This window comes from Globicephala melas, chromosome 2 (genome assembly GCF_963455315.2).
Source record: "Globicephala melas chromosome 2, mGloMel1.2, whole genome shotgun sequence".
NCBI lineage: Eukaryota > Metazoa > Chordata > Mammalia > Artiodactyla > Delphinidae > Globicephala > Globicephala melas.
In genome coordinates, this window is record NC_083315.2 from 162,326,521 (window position 1) to 162,343,088 (window position 16,568).

Sequence of the window (16,568 nt, forward strand, 5' to 3'; positions counted from 1 at the left end):
CAGGAGTCCTAAAGTCTCTAATTTAGTCCTAGAGTCCTAAATAGAGACACACACAAAATCTCACATGCTCCAGGACCCAGGGAAGAAGCAGTAATTTGAACGGACACTGGGTCAGACACACCTGCTGCTCGGAGAGTCTCCTGGAGAGGCAGGAGGCAACTGCAGCTCACCCTGGGGACACAGACACTGAAAGCAGCCATTGTGGGGAGCTTTTTCTACCACCTGGACACTGGTGCCAGCCAGCACCGTTTTGTCATCCTCCCTCTAGCTTATTAGCCTCAGGACACAAACCTGCCCCTGCCCGCCAGCCTGTAGGCACTTCAGGCCAAACAACTAGCTGGGCAGGGACACAGCCCCACCTACCAGCAGATAGGCTGCCTTAAGATCCCCTGAGCCCACAGCTGCCCCTGGACCCAGTCCTGCCCACCGGTGGGCCCAGGACCTGGCCACACACACCAGTGTAAAGGCAGTAGACCTGGAACCCCCAGGGACCCACAGCTAGAGACCACAGGACCAAGCTCCATCCACCAGTGGGCAGGAAACAGCACCAGAATCCCTGACCCCACCCACCACTGATCCTGCTCTAGCCTCAGGACCAGCCTCACCCACCAGTCACAGGACAGTTATAGCCCCACAGCCTCTGGACCCAGCCCACCTACCAGGAGGCCAGCACCTGCCCTGGGACCAGCTGAGACCTGGCCCTGCCCACTAGTAGCCCAAAACAAGCTTTGGGACACTCGAGACACCGTAGCCAGCTGTGTCAAGAAACGGGCCCACCCACCAGTGGTCAGCCACCAGCCCTGGGACCCCTGGGCCTGCAGCCAAACCTCAGAACATGACCCTGCTTGCCAGTAGACTGGTACTAGTCCCAGGACCAGGCTTCACCTACCAGTGGGTGGGCAACTGCCCTGGAGTTTCCTGGACCCGTCTTCTGCCCACCAGTGAGCCAACACTAGCCCTGGGGTCCCCTAAGGTTCTGCAGCCAGCTACCTCGTGACTCAGCCTGCCACCCAGTAGCTGGAAGCCTCTGCTCAAAGCAGGGCCTGGCAACCAACCAGACAAGGGTCCAACCAAGCCTATCAGAATGCCCACAGTAGTCAGTCTGCCACAACAGAATGACCCGCATGGGGGCACCTGTAGAGTATATAGATCTGGTGATGAGAGGGGCATGCACTACTAGGAGGCATAGGACATCTGCAACAAAAGGCCACCTGTCCAAAGTCGGGAAACATAACCAATCTACCAGATACACAAATATAAAAAGAGCAAGTTAGGCAAAATGACGGAACAGAGGAACATTAACAAATGAAGGAAAAGATAAAACCCCAGAAGAATTAAGTGAAGTAGAGATAGGCAATCTACCTGAGAAAGAATTCAGGGTAATGTTCATAAGGATGATCAAAGAACTTGGAAGAAGAATGGATGCACAGAGAAGTTAGAAGTTTTTTAAAAAGAATTAGAAAATATAAAGAACAACCAAACATAAATGAAAAATACAGTAACTGAAATGAAAAATACACTTGAAGGAATCAACAGTAGACCAAATATGGTATGGAGGACTGGATCAGTGAATTGGAAGACAGAGTAGTGGAAATAACTGATGCTGACAGAAGAAAGAATGAAATGAAATGAGAACAGTTTAATAAGAGACCTCTGGCACAACATCACATGCACTAAAATTCTCATTATAGGGGTCCCAGAAGGAGAAGAGAGAAAGGGGCATAGAACACATCTGAAGACATAATAGCTGAAAACTTCCCTAACCTGGGAAAGGAAACATACATTCAACTCCAGGAACCACAGAGTCCCAAACAGTATTAACCAAAAAGAAACACACCAAGGCAAATTGTAATTACAGCAGCAAAAATTAAAGGTAAAGAGAGAATATTAAAAGCATCAGGGGAAAAGCAGCAAGTTATTCAGTACACACAAGGGAACTCCCATAAGGCTATCAGTTGACTTTTCAGAAGAAACTATGCAGGCCAGAAGGGAGTGGCAGTGTATATTTAAAGTGATGAAAGGGAAAAACTTACAACCAAGAATATCCTACCTGGCAAGGCTCTTGTTCAGATTTGATGGAGAGATCAAAAGTTTTACAGACAAGCAAAAGCTAAATGAAATCAGCATGATCAAACCAGCTTTACAAGAAATATTAAAGGGATTTCTCTAAGCAAAAACGAAAAGGCCACAACGAGAAACATGAAAATTATGGAAGCAAAAAACTCATTGGTAAAGGCAAACATACAGTAAAGGTAGTAAATCATCTACACACAAAGCTAGTAGGAAGGTTAAACAACAAAAGTAGTAAAATCATCTATAGTCACAAGCCACTGGGGATACACAAAACAATTAAATGTAAAGTATTATATCAAAAACGGTAACATGTGGGAAGGAGCATACAAATGCAGTGTTGTTAAAATGCATTTGAAATTGAGCACGGGGAGGGGAAAGGGTAAGCTGTGACAAAGCGAGAGAGAGGCATGGACATATATACACTACCAAACGTAAGGCAGATAGATAGCTAGTGGGAAGCAGCCACATAGCACAGGGAGATCAGCTCGGTGCTTTGTGACCACCTAGAGGGGTGGGATAGGGAGGGTGGCAGGGAGGGAGACGCAAGAGGGAAGAGATATGGGGATATATGTATATGTATAGCTGATTCACTTTGTTATAAAGCAGAAACTAACACACCATTGTAAAGCAATTATACTCCAATAAAGATGTTTAAAAAAAAAGAAATTGAGATCAGCAACTTAAAACAATCATATGTATACATAGATTGATACATATAAACCTCATGGTAACCACAAACCAAAAATTTATAATAGATATACACCCAAAAAAGAGGAAATAATCCAAACACAACACTAGAAATATTCAAATCACAAGAGAAGAGAACAAAAGAAGAAATGAACAAAAAAGAAACACAAAAACAACCCCAAAACAATTAACAAGATGGCAATAAAAACATATGTATCGATAATTCCTTTAACTGTCAATGGACTAAATGCTCCAATCAAAAGACATAGAGTGCCTGGATGGATACAAAAACAAGACCCATACATATGCTTCCTGCAGAGACTTACTTCAAATCTAAAGACACACACAGACTGAAAGTAAGGGGGTGGAAAAAGGTATTCCATGCAAATGGAAATCAAAAGAAAACCAGGTAGCAATACTTATATCAGACAAAATAGACTTTAAAACAAAGACTGTTAGAAGAGACAAAGACATTCCATAACAATCAAAGGATCAATACAAGAAGATATAACAATTGTAAATATATATGCACCCAACATAGGAGCACCTACATACATAAAGCAAGTATTAACAAACATAAAGGAAGAAATGGACAGTAACACAATACTAGTAGGGAACTTTAACAATCCACTTACATCAATTTTCACTTACATTGAAAATCAATAGGAAAACACTGGCCTTAACACATTAAACCAGATGGACATAATATATATAGAACATCCCATCCAAAAGCAGCAGAATACAGGGGACTTCCCTGGTGGTCCAGTGGTTAAGAATCCACCTTCCAATGCAAGGGACATGAGTTCGATCCCTGGTTGAAGAACTAAGATCCCACATGCTGCAGGACAACTAAGCCCACACGCTGCAGCTACTGAGCCTACGCACTCTAGAGCCCGTGCACCAAAACTAGAGAGAAGCCCATGCACTGCAATGAAGAGACCACGCGCCACAATGAAAGGTCCCATGTGCCACAACTAAGACCCAATACAGCCTAAATAAATAAATATATTTTTTAAAAGCAGAATACACATTCTTTTCAAATGCACATGAAACATTCTCCAGGCTAGATCATATGCTAGGCCACAAAGCAAGCCTCAGTAAATTTAAGAAAATAGAAATCATATCAAGCATTTTTCCAACCATGATGCTATGAGACAGGAAATCAACTACAAAAAAAAATTGCAAAAATACAAACACATGGTGGCTAAACAATATGCTACTAAACAACCAACAGATCACTGAGGAAATCAAAAAATACCTGAAGACAAATGAAAACACAATGATCCAAAATCTATGTGACACAGCAAAAGCAGTTCAAAGAAGAAAGTTTAGAGCAATACAAACATACTTCAGGAAACAAAAATATCAAATAAACAACCTAACCTTACACTGAAGGAGTAAGTCCTTCAGTGTAAAAGAAAAAGAAAAGCAAACAAAATCCAAAGTTAGTAGAAGGAAAGAAATCATAAAGATCAGAGCAGAAATAAATGAAAGAGAGACTAAAAAAAACAATAGAGAACATCAATGAAATGAAGAGCTGGTTCTTTGAAAAGAAAAACAAAATCAATAAACCTTTAACAAAGCTCAAGGGAAAAAAAGGAGAGCCCAATCAATAAAATTAGAAATGAAAAAGAAGTTACAACTGACACCAGAGAATTACAAAGACCATAAGAGGTTACTACAAACAACTATATGCCAATAAAATGCATAACCTAGAAGAAATGAACAAATTCCTAGAAATATACAATCTCCCAAGGCTGAACCAGGAACAAATAGAAAATTTGAACAGACCAATTACCAGTAATGAAATTGAATCAGTAATGAAAATAACTCTCAACAAACAAAAGTCCAGGACCAGACGGATTCACAAGTGAACTCTACCAAACACTTAGAGAAAAGCTAACACCTATCTTTCTCAAACTATTCCCAAAAAATTGCAGAAGAAGGAATGCTTCTGAATTCATTCTATGAGGCCAGCATTACCCTGATACCAAAAAGGACAAAGATAACAGACACACACAAAAAAATTACAGGCCAATATCACTGATGAACATAGATGCAAAAATCCTCAACAAAATACTGGCAAACTGAACCCAACATCATGTTAAAATGATCATACACCATGATCAAGTGGGATTTATCTCATGGATGTATGCTGGTTCAATATCCACAAATCTATCAATGTGATACACCACATTAACATACTGAAGAATAAAAATCGTATGATCATCGGGCTTCCCTGGTGACAGAGTGGTTAAGAATCCACCTGCCAATGCAGGAGACATGGGTTCAAGCCCTGGTCCGGTAAGATCCCACATGCCACAGAGCAACTAAGCCTGGGCGCCACAACTACTGAACCTGCGAGCCCCAAATATGGAGCCTGCGAGCCCCAAATATGGAGCCTGCGTGCCACAACTACTGAAGCCTGTGCGCCTAGAGCCCATGCTCTGCAACAACACCGCAATGAGAAGCCCATGCACCACAACGAAGAGTAGCCCCCACTCACCACAACTAGAGAAAACCCGCACGCAGCAACGAAGACCCAACACAGCCAAAAAATAAATAAATAAATTTATTTTTAAAAAATCATATGATCATCTTGATAGATGCAGAAAAAGTTTTTGTCAAATTCAACATCTATTTATGATTTAAAAAAACAACAACAGAGTATAAAGGGAACAACATACCTCAACCTAATAAAGACCATATATGACAAGGCCACAGCTAACATCATACCCAACGGGTATAGAAGGAACATACTGCAACATAATAAAGGCCATATATGATAAGCACACACCTAGCATCATGCTGAATGGTGAAAAGCTGAAAGCATTTCCTCTAAGACCAGGAACAAGACAAGGATGCCCACTTTGGCCACTTTTATTCAACATAGTATTGGAAGTTCTAGCTACAGGAATCAGATGAAAAAAAAAAAAAAAGAAAGAAAGGAATCCAAATTGGAAAGGAAGAAGTAAAATTGTTACTGTTTGCAAAGGACATGATACTACGCATAGAAAACCCTAAAGACACCACCAAAAACCTACTAGAGCTCATCAATGAACTCATTAAAGTGGTAAGATACAAAACTAATATACAGAAATCTGCTTCATTTCTATACACTAACAATGAACTATTAGAAAGAGAAATTATGGAAATCACAATTGCAACCACATCAAAAAGAATAAAATGCCTAGCTAGGAATAAACCTACATAAAGAAGCAAAAGACCCATACTCCAAAAACTATAAGACACTGATGAAAGAAATTGAAGACAACACAAACAGATGGAAAGATATACTGTGTTCATGGATTGGAAGAATTAATATTGTTAAAACGACCATGCTACTCAAGGCAATCTACAGATTCAATGCAATCCCTATCAAAATACCAATGGTATTTTCCACAGAACTAGAACAAATAATTTTAAAATTTGTATGGAAACATAAAAGACCATAAACAGCCCAAAAATATCCTTAGAAAGAAGAACAGAGCTGGAGGAATCATGCTCCCTGACTTCAGACTACACTACAAAGCTGCAGTAATCAAAACAGTATGGTACTTAGGTATAAAATAAGCTACAAGGATATATTGTACAACACAGGAAATACAGCCAATATGTTATAATAACTATAAACAGCATAACCTTTAAAAATTGTTAATCACTATATAGTACAACCATAACTCATGTAATATTGTAGAGCAACTATACTTCAAAAAAAATCTTTTTAACATAAACTGTATGGTACTGGCACAAAACAGATACATAGATCAATGGAACAGAATGGAGTGCCCAGAAATAAACCCACACACTTATAGTCAATTAATCTAAGACAAAGATGGCAACAATATATATTGGAAAAAAGACAGTCTCTTCAATAAATGGTGCTGGAAAAACTGGACAGCTACATGTGAAAGAATGAAATTAGAACATTTTATAATACTATATACAAAAATAAATTCAAAATGGATTAAAGACATAAATTTAAGACCCTGAACGATAAAACCCCTAGAAGAGAACATAGGCACAATATTCTTTGGCACAAATTGTAGCAATATTTTTTTGGATCTAACTCCTAAGGCAAAGGAAACAAGAGCAAAAAGAAACAAATAGCACCTAATTAAACTTAAAAGCTTTTGCACAGCAAAGGAAACCACCAAGAAAACAAAAAGTCAACCTACTGAATAGGAGAAAATATTTGCCAAAGACATGACTGATAAGGGGGTTAATATCCAAAATATATAAATAGCTCATATAACTCAACATCAAAAAACCAAACAACCTGACTAAAAAATGGGCAGAAGACCTGAATAGACATTTCTCCAAAGAAGACATTCAGATGGCCAACAGGCACATGAAAAGATGCTCAACATTGTTTATCATCTGAGAAATGCAAATCAAAACCACAATGAGATACCACCTCACATCTGTCAGAATGGCTATCATCAAAAAGACCACAAATAAGAAATGCTGGTGAGAATGTGGAGAAAAGGAAACCCTCCTACACTGTTGGTGGGAATGTAAATTGGTGCAGCCACTGTGGAAAACAGTATGGAGGGTCCTCAAAAATTTAAAACAGAACTACCATATGACCCAGCAATTCCAGTGCTGGCTATATGCTGGAAGAAAATGAAACACTAGTTTGCAAAAATACAGGCACTCCAATGTTCATAGCAGCATTACTTACAATAGCCAAGTTATGGAAGAAACCTAAGTGTCCATCGACAGATGAATGGATAAAGAAGATGTGGTATATATACACAATGGAATACTACTCAGCCATAAAAAGAATGAAATTTTCCCATCTGCAACAACATGGATGGACTTGGAGGGTTTTGTGCTTAGTGAAATAAATCAGAGAAAGACCAATACTGTATAATATCACTTATCTGTGGAATCAAAAATTACAACAAACTAGTGAATATAACAAAAAAGAAACAGAAACAGACATAGAGAACAAACTAGTGGTTACCAGTGGGGAGAGGGAAAGGGGAGGGGCAAAAGAGGTACAGGGGATTAAGAGGTACAAACTACTAGGTATAAAATAGATAAGTGGGGATTTCCCTGGTGGTGCAGTGGTTAAGAATCTGCCTGCCAATGCAGGGGACACAGGTTCGAGCCCTGGTCTGGGAAGATCTCACACGTCATGGAGCAACTAAGCTTCTGTGCCACAACTACTGAGCCTGTGCTCTAGAGCCCGCGAGCCACAACTACTGAAGCCTGCGCACCTAGAGCCCACGCTCCACAACAGGAGAAGCCACCGCAGTGAGAAGCCCGTGCACCACAATGAAGAATAGCTCCTGCTCACCACAACTAGAGAAAACCCACATGCAGCAATGAAGACCCAATGCAGCCAAATAAATAAATAATTTTAAAAATAAATAAAAGGGGCTTCTCTGGTGGCGCAGTGGTTGGGAGTCCGCCTGCCGATGCAAGGGACACGGGTTCGTGCCCCGGCCCAGGAGGATCCCACATGCCACGGAGCGGCTGGTTCCATGGGCCATGGCCGCTGAGCCTGCGCGTCCAGAGCCTGTGCTCTGCAGCGGGAGGGGCCACAACAGTGAGAGGCCCACGTACTGCAAAAAAAAAAATTAAATAAATAAAGATAAAAATAAGTAAAAAAATTAAATAGATAAGCAATAAGGATATATTGTACAGCACAGAGAATATAGCCAGTATTTTCTAATAACTACAAATGGTGTATAACCTTTAAGAATTGTGAATCACTGTGTTGTACACCTGAAACATACAATACTGTAAGTCAAGTATACCTCAATTTAAAACACTAAAATTAAAAAAATATTTTAAAAAGGTGAGTTGACCTTCATTTTACCTGCAAGGAAGTTTAAACTCTTTTATTAGTTTTCTATTGCTGCTCTAACAAGTTTCACAAACGTAGTGGCTTGAAATAAAACCCCCATATTTACCAACTTACAGTTCTGGAAGCCAGAAGTCACGAAATCAAGATGTTGCCAGGGCTGCATTCTTGGAGGCTCTAGGGGAGAATGTTCCTTTTCCAGTTTTTAGAGGCTGCCTGCATTTCTTCACTTGTGGCCCCTTCCTCCATCATCAAGCCCAGCCATTTAGCATCCTTAAATCTCTCTCACCTCTGCTTCCATCATCACATCTCTGCTCAATGTGACCCTCCTGCCTCCCTTGTAGAAAGAAAGACCCTGTGGTTACTTTGGGCCCACATGGATAATCCAGGACAATCTCATCTCAAGAACCCTGATTTAATCACATCTGCAGAGTCCCTTTTGCCATGTAAGATAACATTCACAACTTCAGGGGAATAGAACATGGACATCTTTGGGGGCCCACCAGTCTACCACAATTGTAAATATCATTAACCTAATAAAACTTGCCTAAATAAACCTTAGTGCCTATTAATTGTAGCCTGGCTATGTAATGAATCCCAAGTTGTGGTCTATATTGAACATCTACGGCTTTTTAATAACTAAAGCAGTAGTTCTCCCACTTTAATATATATCAGAATCATCTGGAGACCTTGTTAAGGCAGATTTCTGGGTCCCATGCCCATAGCTTCTGATTCAGAATTTTCAGACCTTGGATGTACTTCAAGAATCTGCATTCTAACAAGTTTCCAATGTTGCTGGTCCAGAAACAACCCCACTAATAAATGAAGTGGACATTCAACCAATAACAGTAAGTTTCACTACAGGGATGATAGTGTGAGGAGCTCTGCCAACCTGCTGGGAAGTACATAAATATTTTTTCTTCAAATATATTAATTGTTCCACAAATGTCCTGATTAATGAAGTTGGCTGTTTTGATAAGATGCATTCTAACTTGTAAGTGATTGATGATGGTGGAGATGTGTGACGACAGACTGACAACTACTAAAAGAAACATCTATTGTCTGGAACATAATTTAAAATAACCCACTGGGGAAATGGGACTAATTATATGCCTCTTTGCGATCAGATCTAAAATTATAAAACAAAACAAACAAACAAAAAAAGATTTAATTGAACTATTCACACACAAATCATATCTTGCTTCAATATTTATTTTTATGGCAAAAATAGACTATAATATATTCATTTCACATATATTACATTCATTCAAACTTTTTTGCCCATTAAATGTACACACTTTTATAAACCAATGACAGTTTAGAAGATTTAAGCTCTTCTGATTATACATTTTTACATTATTGATCATCAGACAGTAGCACATAAAATTGCTTTTTAAACTAGAAAATACTAGATAACTATGTATACAACCTGATTTCAAAAAGGTAGAATTCCCAGTGCATTGTTTGAATTATAGGGCAACTTTCTGAGGAAATGTATTTCATAAACATTTTCTCCAAATTTTTAAGTTTCTTAGGACTATTAAGTCATATTTACTGTTGGAATTTTTATTTAAATAGACTTGTTATCTAGATATTCATTTTTAAACTATGCTTTGCTAGCATAGGGTAGGGCTTGGATTGCTTCAGTTTTTAACAAAGAAATATACAACAAATTTATGTTCTGTTGCAGTGTAATTCTTCATCTGAACTAAATAGCATCATTAGAATTCAAAATATCTCCCTCTTTTAAGCACAAAAGAGTGAAACATTAAGGTGTTTTTATAGGAAAATATTTAACATTTGCATGATAAAAACTAAGTGTTTTATATTTTAATATAAAAAATTACTTGAGAATACAGTAAAAAGCAAAAATATATTCTAATGGCCCAATGCCAATCTTCTGAGTAAGGTTTACTGTGCAACCAAGTTTTCTTAAGGCTTAATATTTCTAAAAATATTTTTATCTTTCTCATTTTCAATGTGTTGTTTAGAAACTGAATACACTGATAATTGTGTAATAGCTCAATTCTACAACAAGAAATTAAGCTGCTTACTTTTAATATAGAAATGAAAAAAAATCTAATATGGAGAGTCTAAACTGATACTAACAGAAAATCTTCAAAAACATTAAGAATCATCCCTGTACAATAACTACTTCAACTCCTCTATTGGGTCACAAAACCAAACTATGCAAATAAAACCCACTAGAGCACTACTAATCTAAAAGGTGTCACAAATTATAGCATTTTTTCCTTCTGTTTTTTTATTTCACCTTTTTGTTTTGTGGGCTTAAGATTTTGTATTACTTTTAATCTTGTTTTTATTAAATCTGTCTGGAAATAAGTTTGTCACCTCTGGAGAATATTTACTTTTTATCAGGTTATTTGTTAGACTGAACCAGTGTGGTATTATTCCAGTAAAACTACAAAACCATTAGATCCTTTTAGGACACTTAACTCTAAGATTAAATTACATTTCAATAAATATTACTATAAAGTAAGTAACAAAAGATTTGTCTCATTCAATGGTCCATTACTTTCATGTGATTTCTAATAAATTTCTGGAAAAAAATGTTTGGACAGTCTCACCATCTATGATAGCAGTCTGACCTGCGATACTTGCACTCTTATGAAAAATGAGTAACTGAACTTGTATTTCCCATTTACTTGTTCAGTTTTCCTCAGCTGATAAATGAGCAGGTGGAAGTGAAAAGCCAGTTACCATTAAATCTGTACTAGTCTCATCAACTTACCCCCAAAAATGAGGATCGACAGGTTCATGTTCCGGATAACCCAGATAATCCAAGCTTCTGAATTTCTTTGGTAGCACAGACCTGTTCCTAAGAGTGAATACTGTACAGCTTTTCTTCACCAAGCTTTTAGAGCGTGAATTTAAACTACACAGGAGCACTTAAAATGTCGGTAGTGACAACCAAAATTAAGTACTGGTCTTCATACACAGTTTAAAAACCCCCTACCAGTTCAGTTTAAAATTGCAGATTTATTACACTGGAATCATGTACTGCTATAGCCAGTATGGGTACACTATATTATAGATTCAAAGCCAAAGCATCTTCGAGATTTTAAATGGTCCTTTTATATGACACACCACAGTCATATTTAATGGAAGGAATAATGATCAAAATATCTACCTAATAAGTAATTTTCAAAAATTTGGAACAGTGTGTTAGCCAAACTGTTAGTTCTACAGGTAGTTCAAACAATTACTCCTTTCTTATCACTCATTTATACTTATTTATAATATTAAAGGGTAATTTAAAATAAGTATATGGTTACTACCTTTCTTAACCCAGCAACATATTGGACAAAGTTCAGATTTACTCTAGTTTTTTAAAACTAAGTAGTTTCATTTAAACATTTTTGGAAATATGATGTGCAGCCAGGCCCTAATCATATACATGTGACCTAGAGATACTCTTTACATGGGAATATTTGCCTTGGAACTGCTGCTTCCTCAGCTGGGTGCTGCAGACCTTATACTTCCTTCTTGATCCATCTTCTACTTCCCATTTCAGGCCAGTGACAATCCAAAGGTAGATATGTAAACGGAAACAGGAAAGGTACGGGGAGGCATTGACAATTCATCCTCCTTCACCCCGCCCCGCCTCACAGGCAGTCTCAGAGGCAGCATCCCTGCTCATCTTCATCATATATCCCATGCTGTTCCTTACTCTTCATGTGCCACTCAAGTTTCTGAGGCAAATGATGGGGCGTTAACGTTATGTGGAATTCTCTCATGGAACACTGGATCAATCTGACTCCAGTTGCTTGCTGAGGCCCTGTCCCCACTGCCCAGCAGACCCAGAGAGAATGCTTTGTGCTCTCACCAGCAGGGTGCAGTAGGGAGGAAAGCTGCTGTGTATTTTTCTTAGAGTACGGACGACGGGGAGGTGACCACCACTGTCTACCTTTCAGAGCCCCTGTGGTTTAAATAAGCTTTGGGAGGGCAAACCAAGAAAGTTGATACTGACTTATAGCAACATTTCCCCTTGTAAACAATACTCTCAATAATTTAACATATATCTGACCTTTTAGAGCATTAATTCTTATTTGGGAACTACCTGAACTATATAGAAAACTATGCCACTTTAACAACCCAAGGACCCCTTCAAATGTGTTCTGAAATCCTCTATCCACCCACCCCTAACACATGCAAACCTTAAACAACCAGACTTCCTGATTTTTCCTCATTTTGTATAAGTAATTATAGCTACTTAGGGTAAATGGAGCCCTTATCTCAGGAATTTGAAAAATTCATGTTCTTTCGAGAATTGTTTTCCCAGGCAAATTCCTAAAGTATCTATTCCTCTATTTTTGAAATGTCTATCCCTCAGTTCAAAAAAAGAGCCCCCTCCAATTTAGATTATTTTAATAAACTTTAAACTGGAAAGAGATGGTTTAGCTTATTCCACATGAAATCTTGATGGAAAGCAAATTCCCTAAATTTACATCTAAAAGAATTCCTTTAAAATGTCTGATTTTTTAAATGATTTACAATAAACAGTAATTCTTTATATTTTAATACATGTAAAGTTTCATATTATGTATAATATGGGCATTTATATTTTCTCAATGTTGTGAACATTAACTTATCAACCCATTTAACCCATTATCTTTCTGGGAATTTCTAAGGAAGCACAGCTTCTGTTTTAATCCTGCCAAAATGTTTTAAAGGCTAAATTCTAGGGTTTTCTGAATATTTCACAGTAGATGTTCCAGAAGAATATATGTAATAATGATTGCAATTAACATTTCAAATCATACTCTAAAATGAATACTTCCTGTGTTCAAAACTACCAACTAGAGTATTTTATCAAAAGAGTCCACTAATCAGGAAAACTGATGCCAGAGATGCCAACAATGATCAGTGGAAAACACTGGTTTATAACCTACTTTTTGTGAAAATGTATATTTGGGTAATGTTGATATGAAATTAAGAATATCAACGAACTAAAAGACACTAAAATACTGAAGCACTGTGTAAGTCTGGCAGACAGAACATCCTCAACTCAGACATAGTTGAGCCTATGGAAACCTCATTGTTCTACAGTTTGCTCTTGAAAATCACATTACTTCAAAGTCTAGTAATGTAGATTTATTTTTATTCAGAAATACTTTCATATTCACTAACTGTTAATTAAAAGTTTAAAAATTCAAAAGGGACACAAAAAAATTACATGGGTCTTAAAGCTATGACAAACATGCAAGTTTTAAGAGTGACATTTACACAGTGTAATTTAGCCCTCATAAGTAATTTTCTTATAATCAAATTATTACAACAGGAACACAAACATACCATATATTACTCTTTAGATTTTGTTTTACAGTATGTTCTTGTCAATGGGACACTTCAAAATGTTTAAACCTGACAGAAAAGCATTTTTTAAAAAACGTACCATAGAAGAAAAAAAGCATCAGAAGTACTCTACATGGTGTGGAGATGGGAAATATTACAATAAAAAACTCTTATTCCATTCTCCTGAGGAGCTCTTCCTGAATATTTGCACTTGGGTCTATTGTTCTTTAAACAATTCTAGATTTAAGATCAATTCTTTGTTCCCAAGTGAGAAACATGCCCACTTTCAATATTCATTTTCATCAATACCGTCTGAATTTTCCTCTCAGGTGGTTGGTTTCTGGGTCAGAGTTCGGCAGATACACACACTGTATAAAGGAAATCCTGATTTACAGCTAATGACACACACTTAGCGGTGACAATAATGAGTTAAACTGCTTTAGGAGTTAACACGGGAATCAGAACTATCCCTAGGATATTGTAATTTGGGGAAATAATCCTGGATTTGACATTTCAGAAACTCTATGTTGTGGAGACGCAGCCTCAAGAAGGAAGAAAGAGATGGCTGCTCAGCTAAACGGACCAGTTCGTCCTTCCTTACCTCTTCAGCTCCCATGTGACCAGGCCATGCCAGCCTGGCCTGGTCCTGCCCCCTGGGATGGGCCTACATGGGACTGGGGGGAGCCGAGCTAAAGTTGACCTCAGGTGTGAAGTTAGAGGATTAAGGAGCCAAAGTTCCGGTACATCTTGAACACCACAGTCATCTCTGGGGGCCCCGCAAGTCTGGGCCGTGGTTTTGGGAGATGAGGTAAGACTATTACTAACACTTCCCTTCTTTCAACAAAAAGAAAATAAAGCCTCTTCAAGGCTTCTTTTTTTTTCCGGTACGCGGGCCTCTCACTGTTGCGGCCTCTCCCGCTGCGGAGCACAGGCTCCGGATGCGCAGGCTCAGCGGCCATGGCTCACGGGCCCAGCTGCTCCGCGGCATGTGGGATCTTCCCGGACCGGGGCACGGACCTGTGTCCCCTGCATCGGCAGGAGGACTCTCAACCACTGCACCACCAGGGAAGCCCCAAGGCTTCTTTTAATCATCACATAAACCTGATTTGTCAAAAAAAAGAAGAGAGGTGCAGGTGGAAGAACTTCAAGGAAACAGAGCGAGTCACTGCCAGTGATGGGCCCTGAATTTCCTGGGGATACCTTCCTCGGGAGGTCAGCCCCCAGACTCTTCCCAAGCCCCCCACTCTCCATGCCAGCATCTCAGTCTGAGTATATAACACTGCATTTTCTGTAAAGACAAAGGCAGCTTGCATTTACCATCTTGCATGTACACTGCACTTACTCTTGTCCTAGTCATCCTACATACTCATTCCTGATCTCTTCCAAAACACTTTCAATATGTCCGTGGTTACTGTTTCACCTATAAAGCAACACATATATTAAAAACTCAGATTTATTGTTTTCAACAACAAAAAGTGCTTAAAACCATCTTATGCAACTGTTTTTCACTTCATTTTCAACCAATAAAATCAAACTCATTTGGGTTTATGAATAATACTGAAAAAAACAGTGAATCTGATTATTTTCATACATTTTAAATAATGTGCCTTCATTCCCAACTTTAACGTACATTAACTGACTCATCTCAGTACCTTAATGAGCTGAACTCTTGTTTAGAAAATACAGAAGGTACAAATATATAGAATTTTTAGGATAAAAAATTTTCTGAATATAAAAATGTTTTCTATGTTTCAAAATAACACTTTTAGATTCTTCTTGTAGCTTGGGGTTTGGTAACTACATTGTTAAGTACCCAAGATTTTTTTAAAATAACAAAAGATAATAACATAGTTTTAAATACAAAGTTATATAGGAACTACTCACATCTGTGGATCATCCCCATGGAAAGTTCAGTTTCTTAATAAGAAAACCCCAAATATTTTAGTCATAAAATAAAATTCCATTATCAAAAACTAGTTTAAGATAGAAACCTATACGCCTTAGTGATTGCCAGAATTGCCCAGCGTAGCTTCAGCAAAATAGAGAATTATCTAGAAAATACAATCTCCAAATGTGTGCAAGTACTGCAAATCGGACAGATCAGAGCAGGGCAACGCCCTCAGAACCAAGTCCTTCCTCTTCGGCATCTTTCCCAGGTTAAACCCCCTCTTCAGCCTTGTGCTCTGCATACTTCCTTCCATGTGCCACCATGCATCCCGTCACTTACGTCCTGATGTAGCATTCCGCGTGCACCGAGTGGAGGAGAGAGCATGAGTTCGGCAAGCACTTTTTTTTCCGCTGTAAACGCTTCACATGATCGGGTCCCCGTAGGAAGTTGTGGGAGCTTATATGAGCCTTGAGCTTTTCAGGAACTGAATGAGAACTCGGTATACGAAAGTGTACTGGCAGAGGGTCTGCACCATCATCATTCTCTGTTGCCTCAGCATGTCCAGCACCCGTGGGATGTCCAGCACCTAGATTGAGAGAAGCAGTGATGAGGGTAATGCACACCCTGAGGGGGGGAGCGAGCGTCCTAGCAGAAATGTGGCTTCAATCAGAGCATTAGCATCTTCAATAGAGAATCCCCGAGGACGTTTGTTCAGAAAGAGCTGTCAGGTCACTAGGTCCCTCTCCTCCCTGGCCTTGTGCCCAGCCCACCTCTTCCCTCATCAGCAGG

The 16,568-nt window shown here is 38.8% G+C and overlaps 1 protein-coding gene across 2 annotated transcripts in view; it reads right to left on the minus strand.

Moving 5' to 3' along the window:
* Nucleotides 1-9,771: 9,771 nt before the first annotated feature.
* Nucleotides 9,772-16,568, minus strand: part of PTPN21 (protein tyrosine phosphatase non-receptor type 21) — a 71,514-nt gene continuing 64,717 nt past the window's right edge. Inside the window, exons 19-20 of one of the 2 annotated variants that reach the window (XR_004045082.2) lie at nt 16,119-16,365; nt 9,772-15,311 (exon numbers count right to left, since the gene is read on the minus strand). Coding sequence is in view for 1 of the 2 variants with exons in the window: in XM_030883646.2 (XP_030739506.1) it covers nt 16,237-16,365 (129 nt within the window). In the remaining variant the exon portion in view is untranslated. Of the gene's footprint in view, nt 16,366-16,568 lie in introns of both variants that reach the window. The other variant, XM_030883646.2, reaches the window with a different exon arrangement.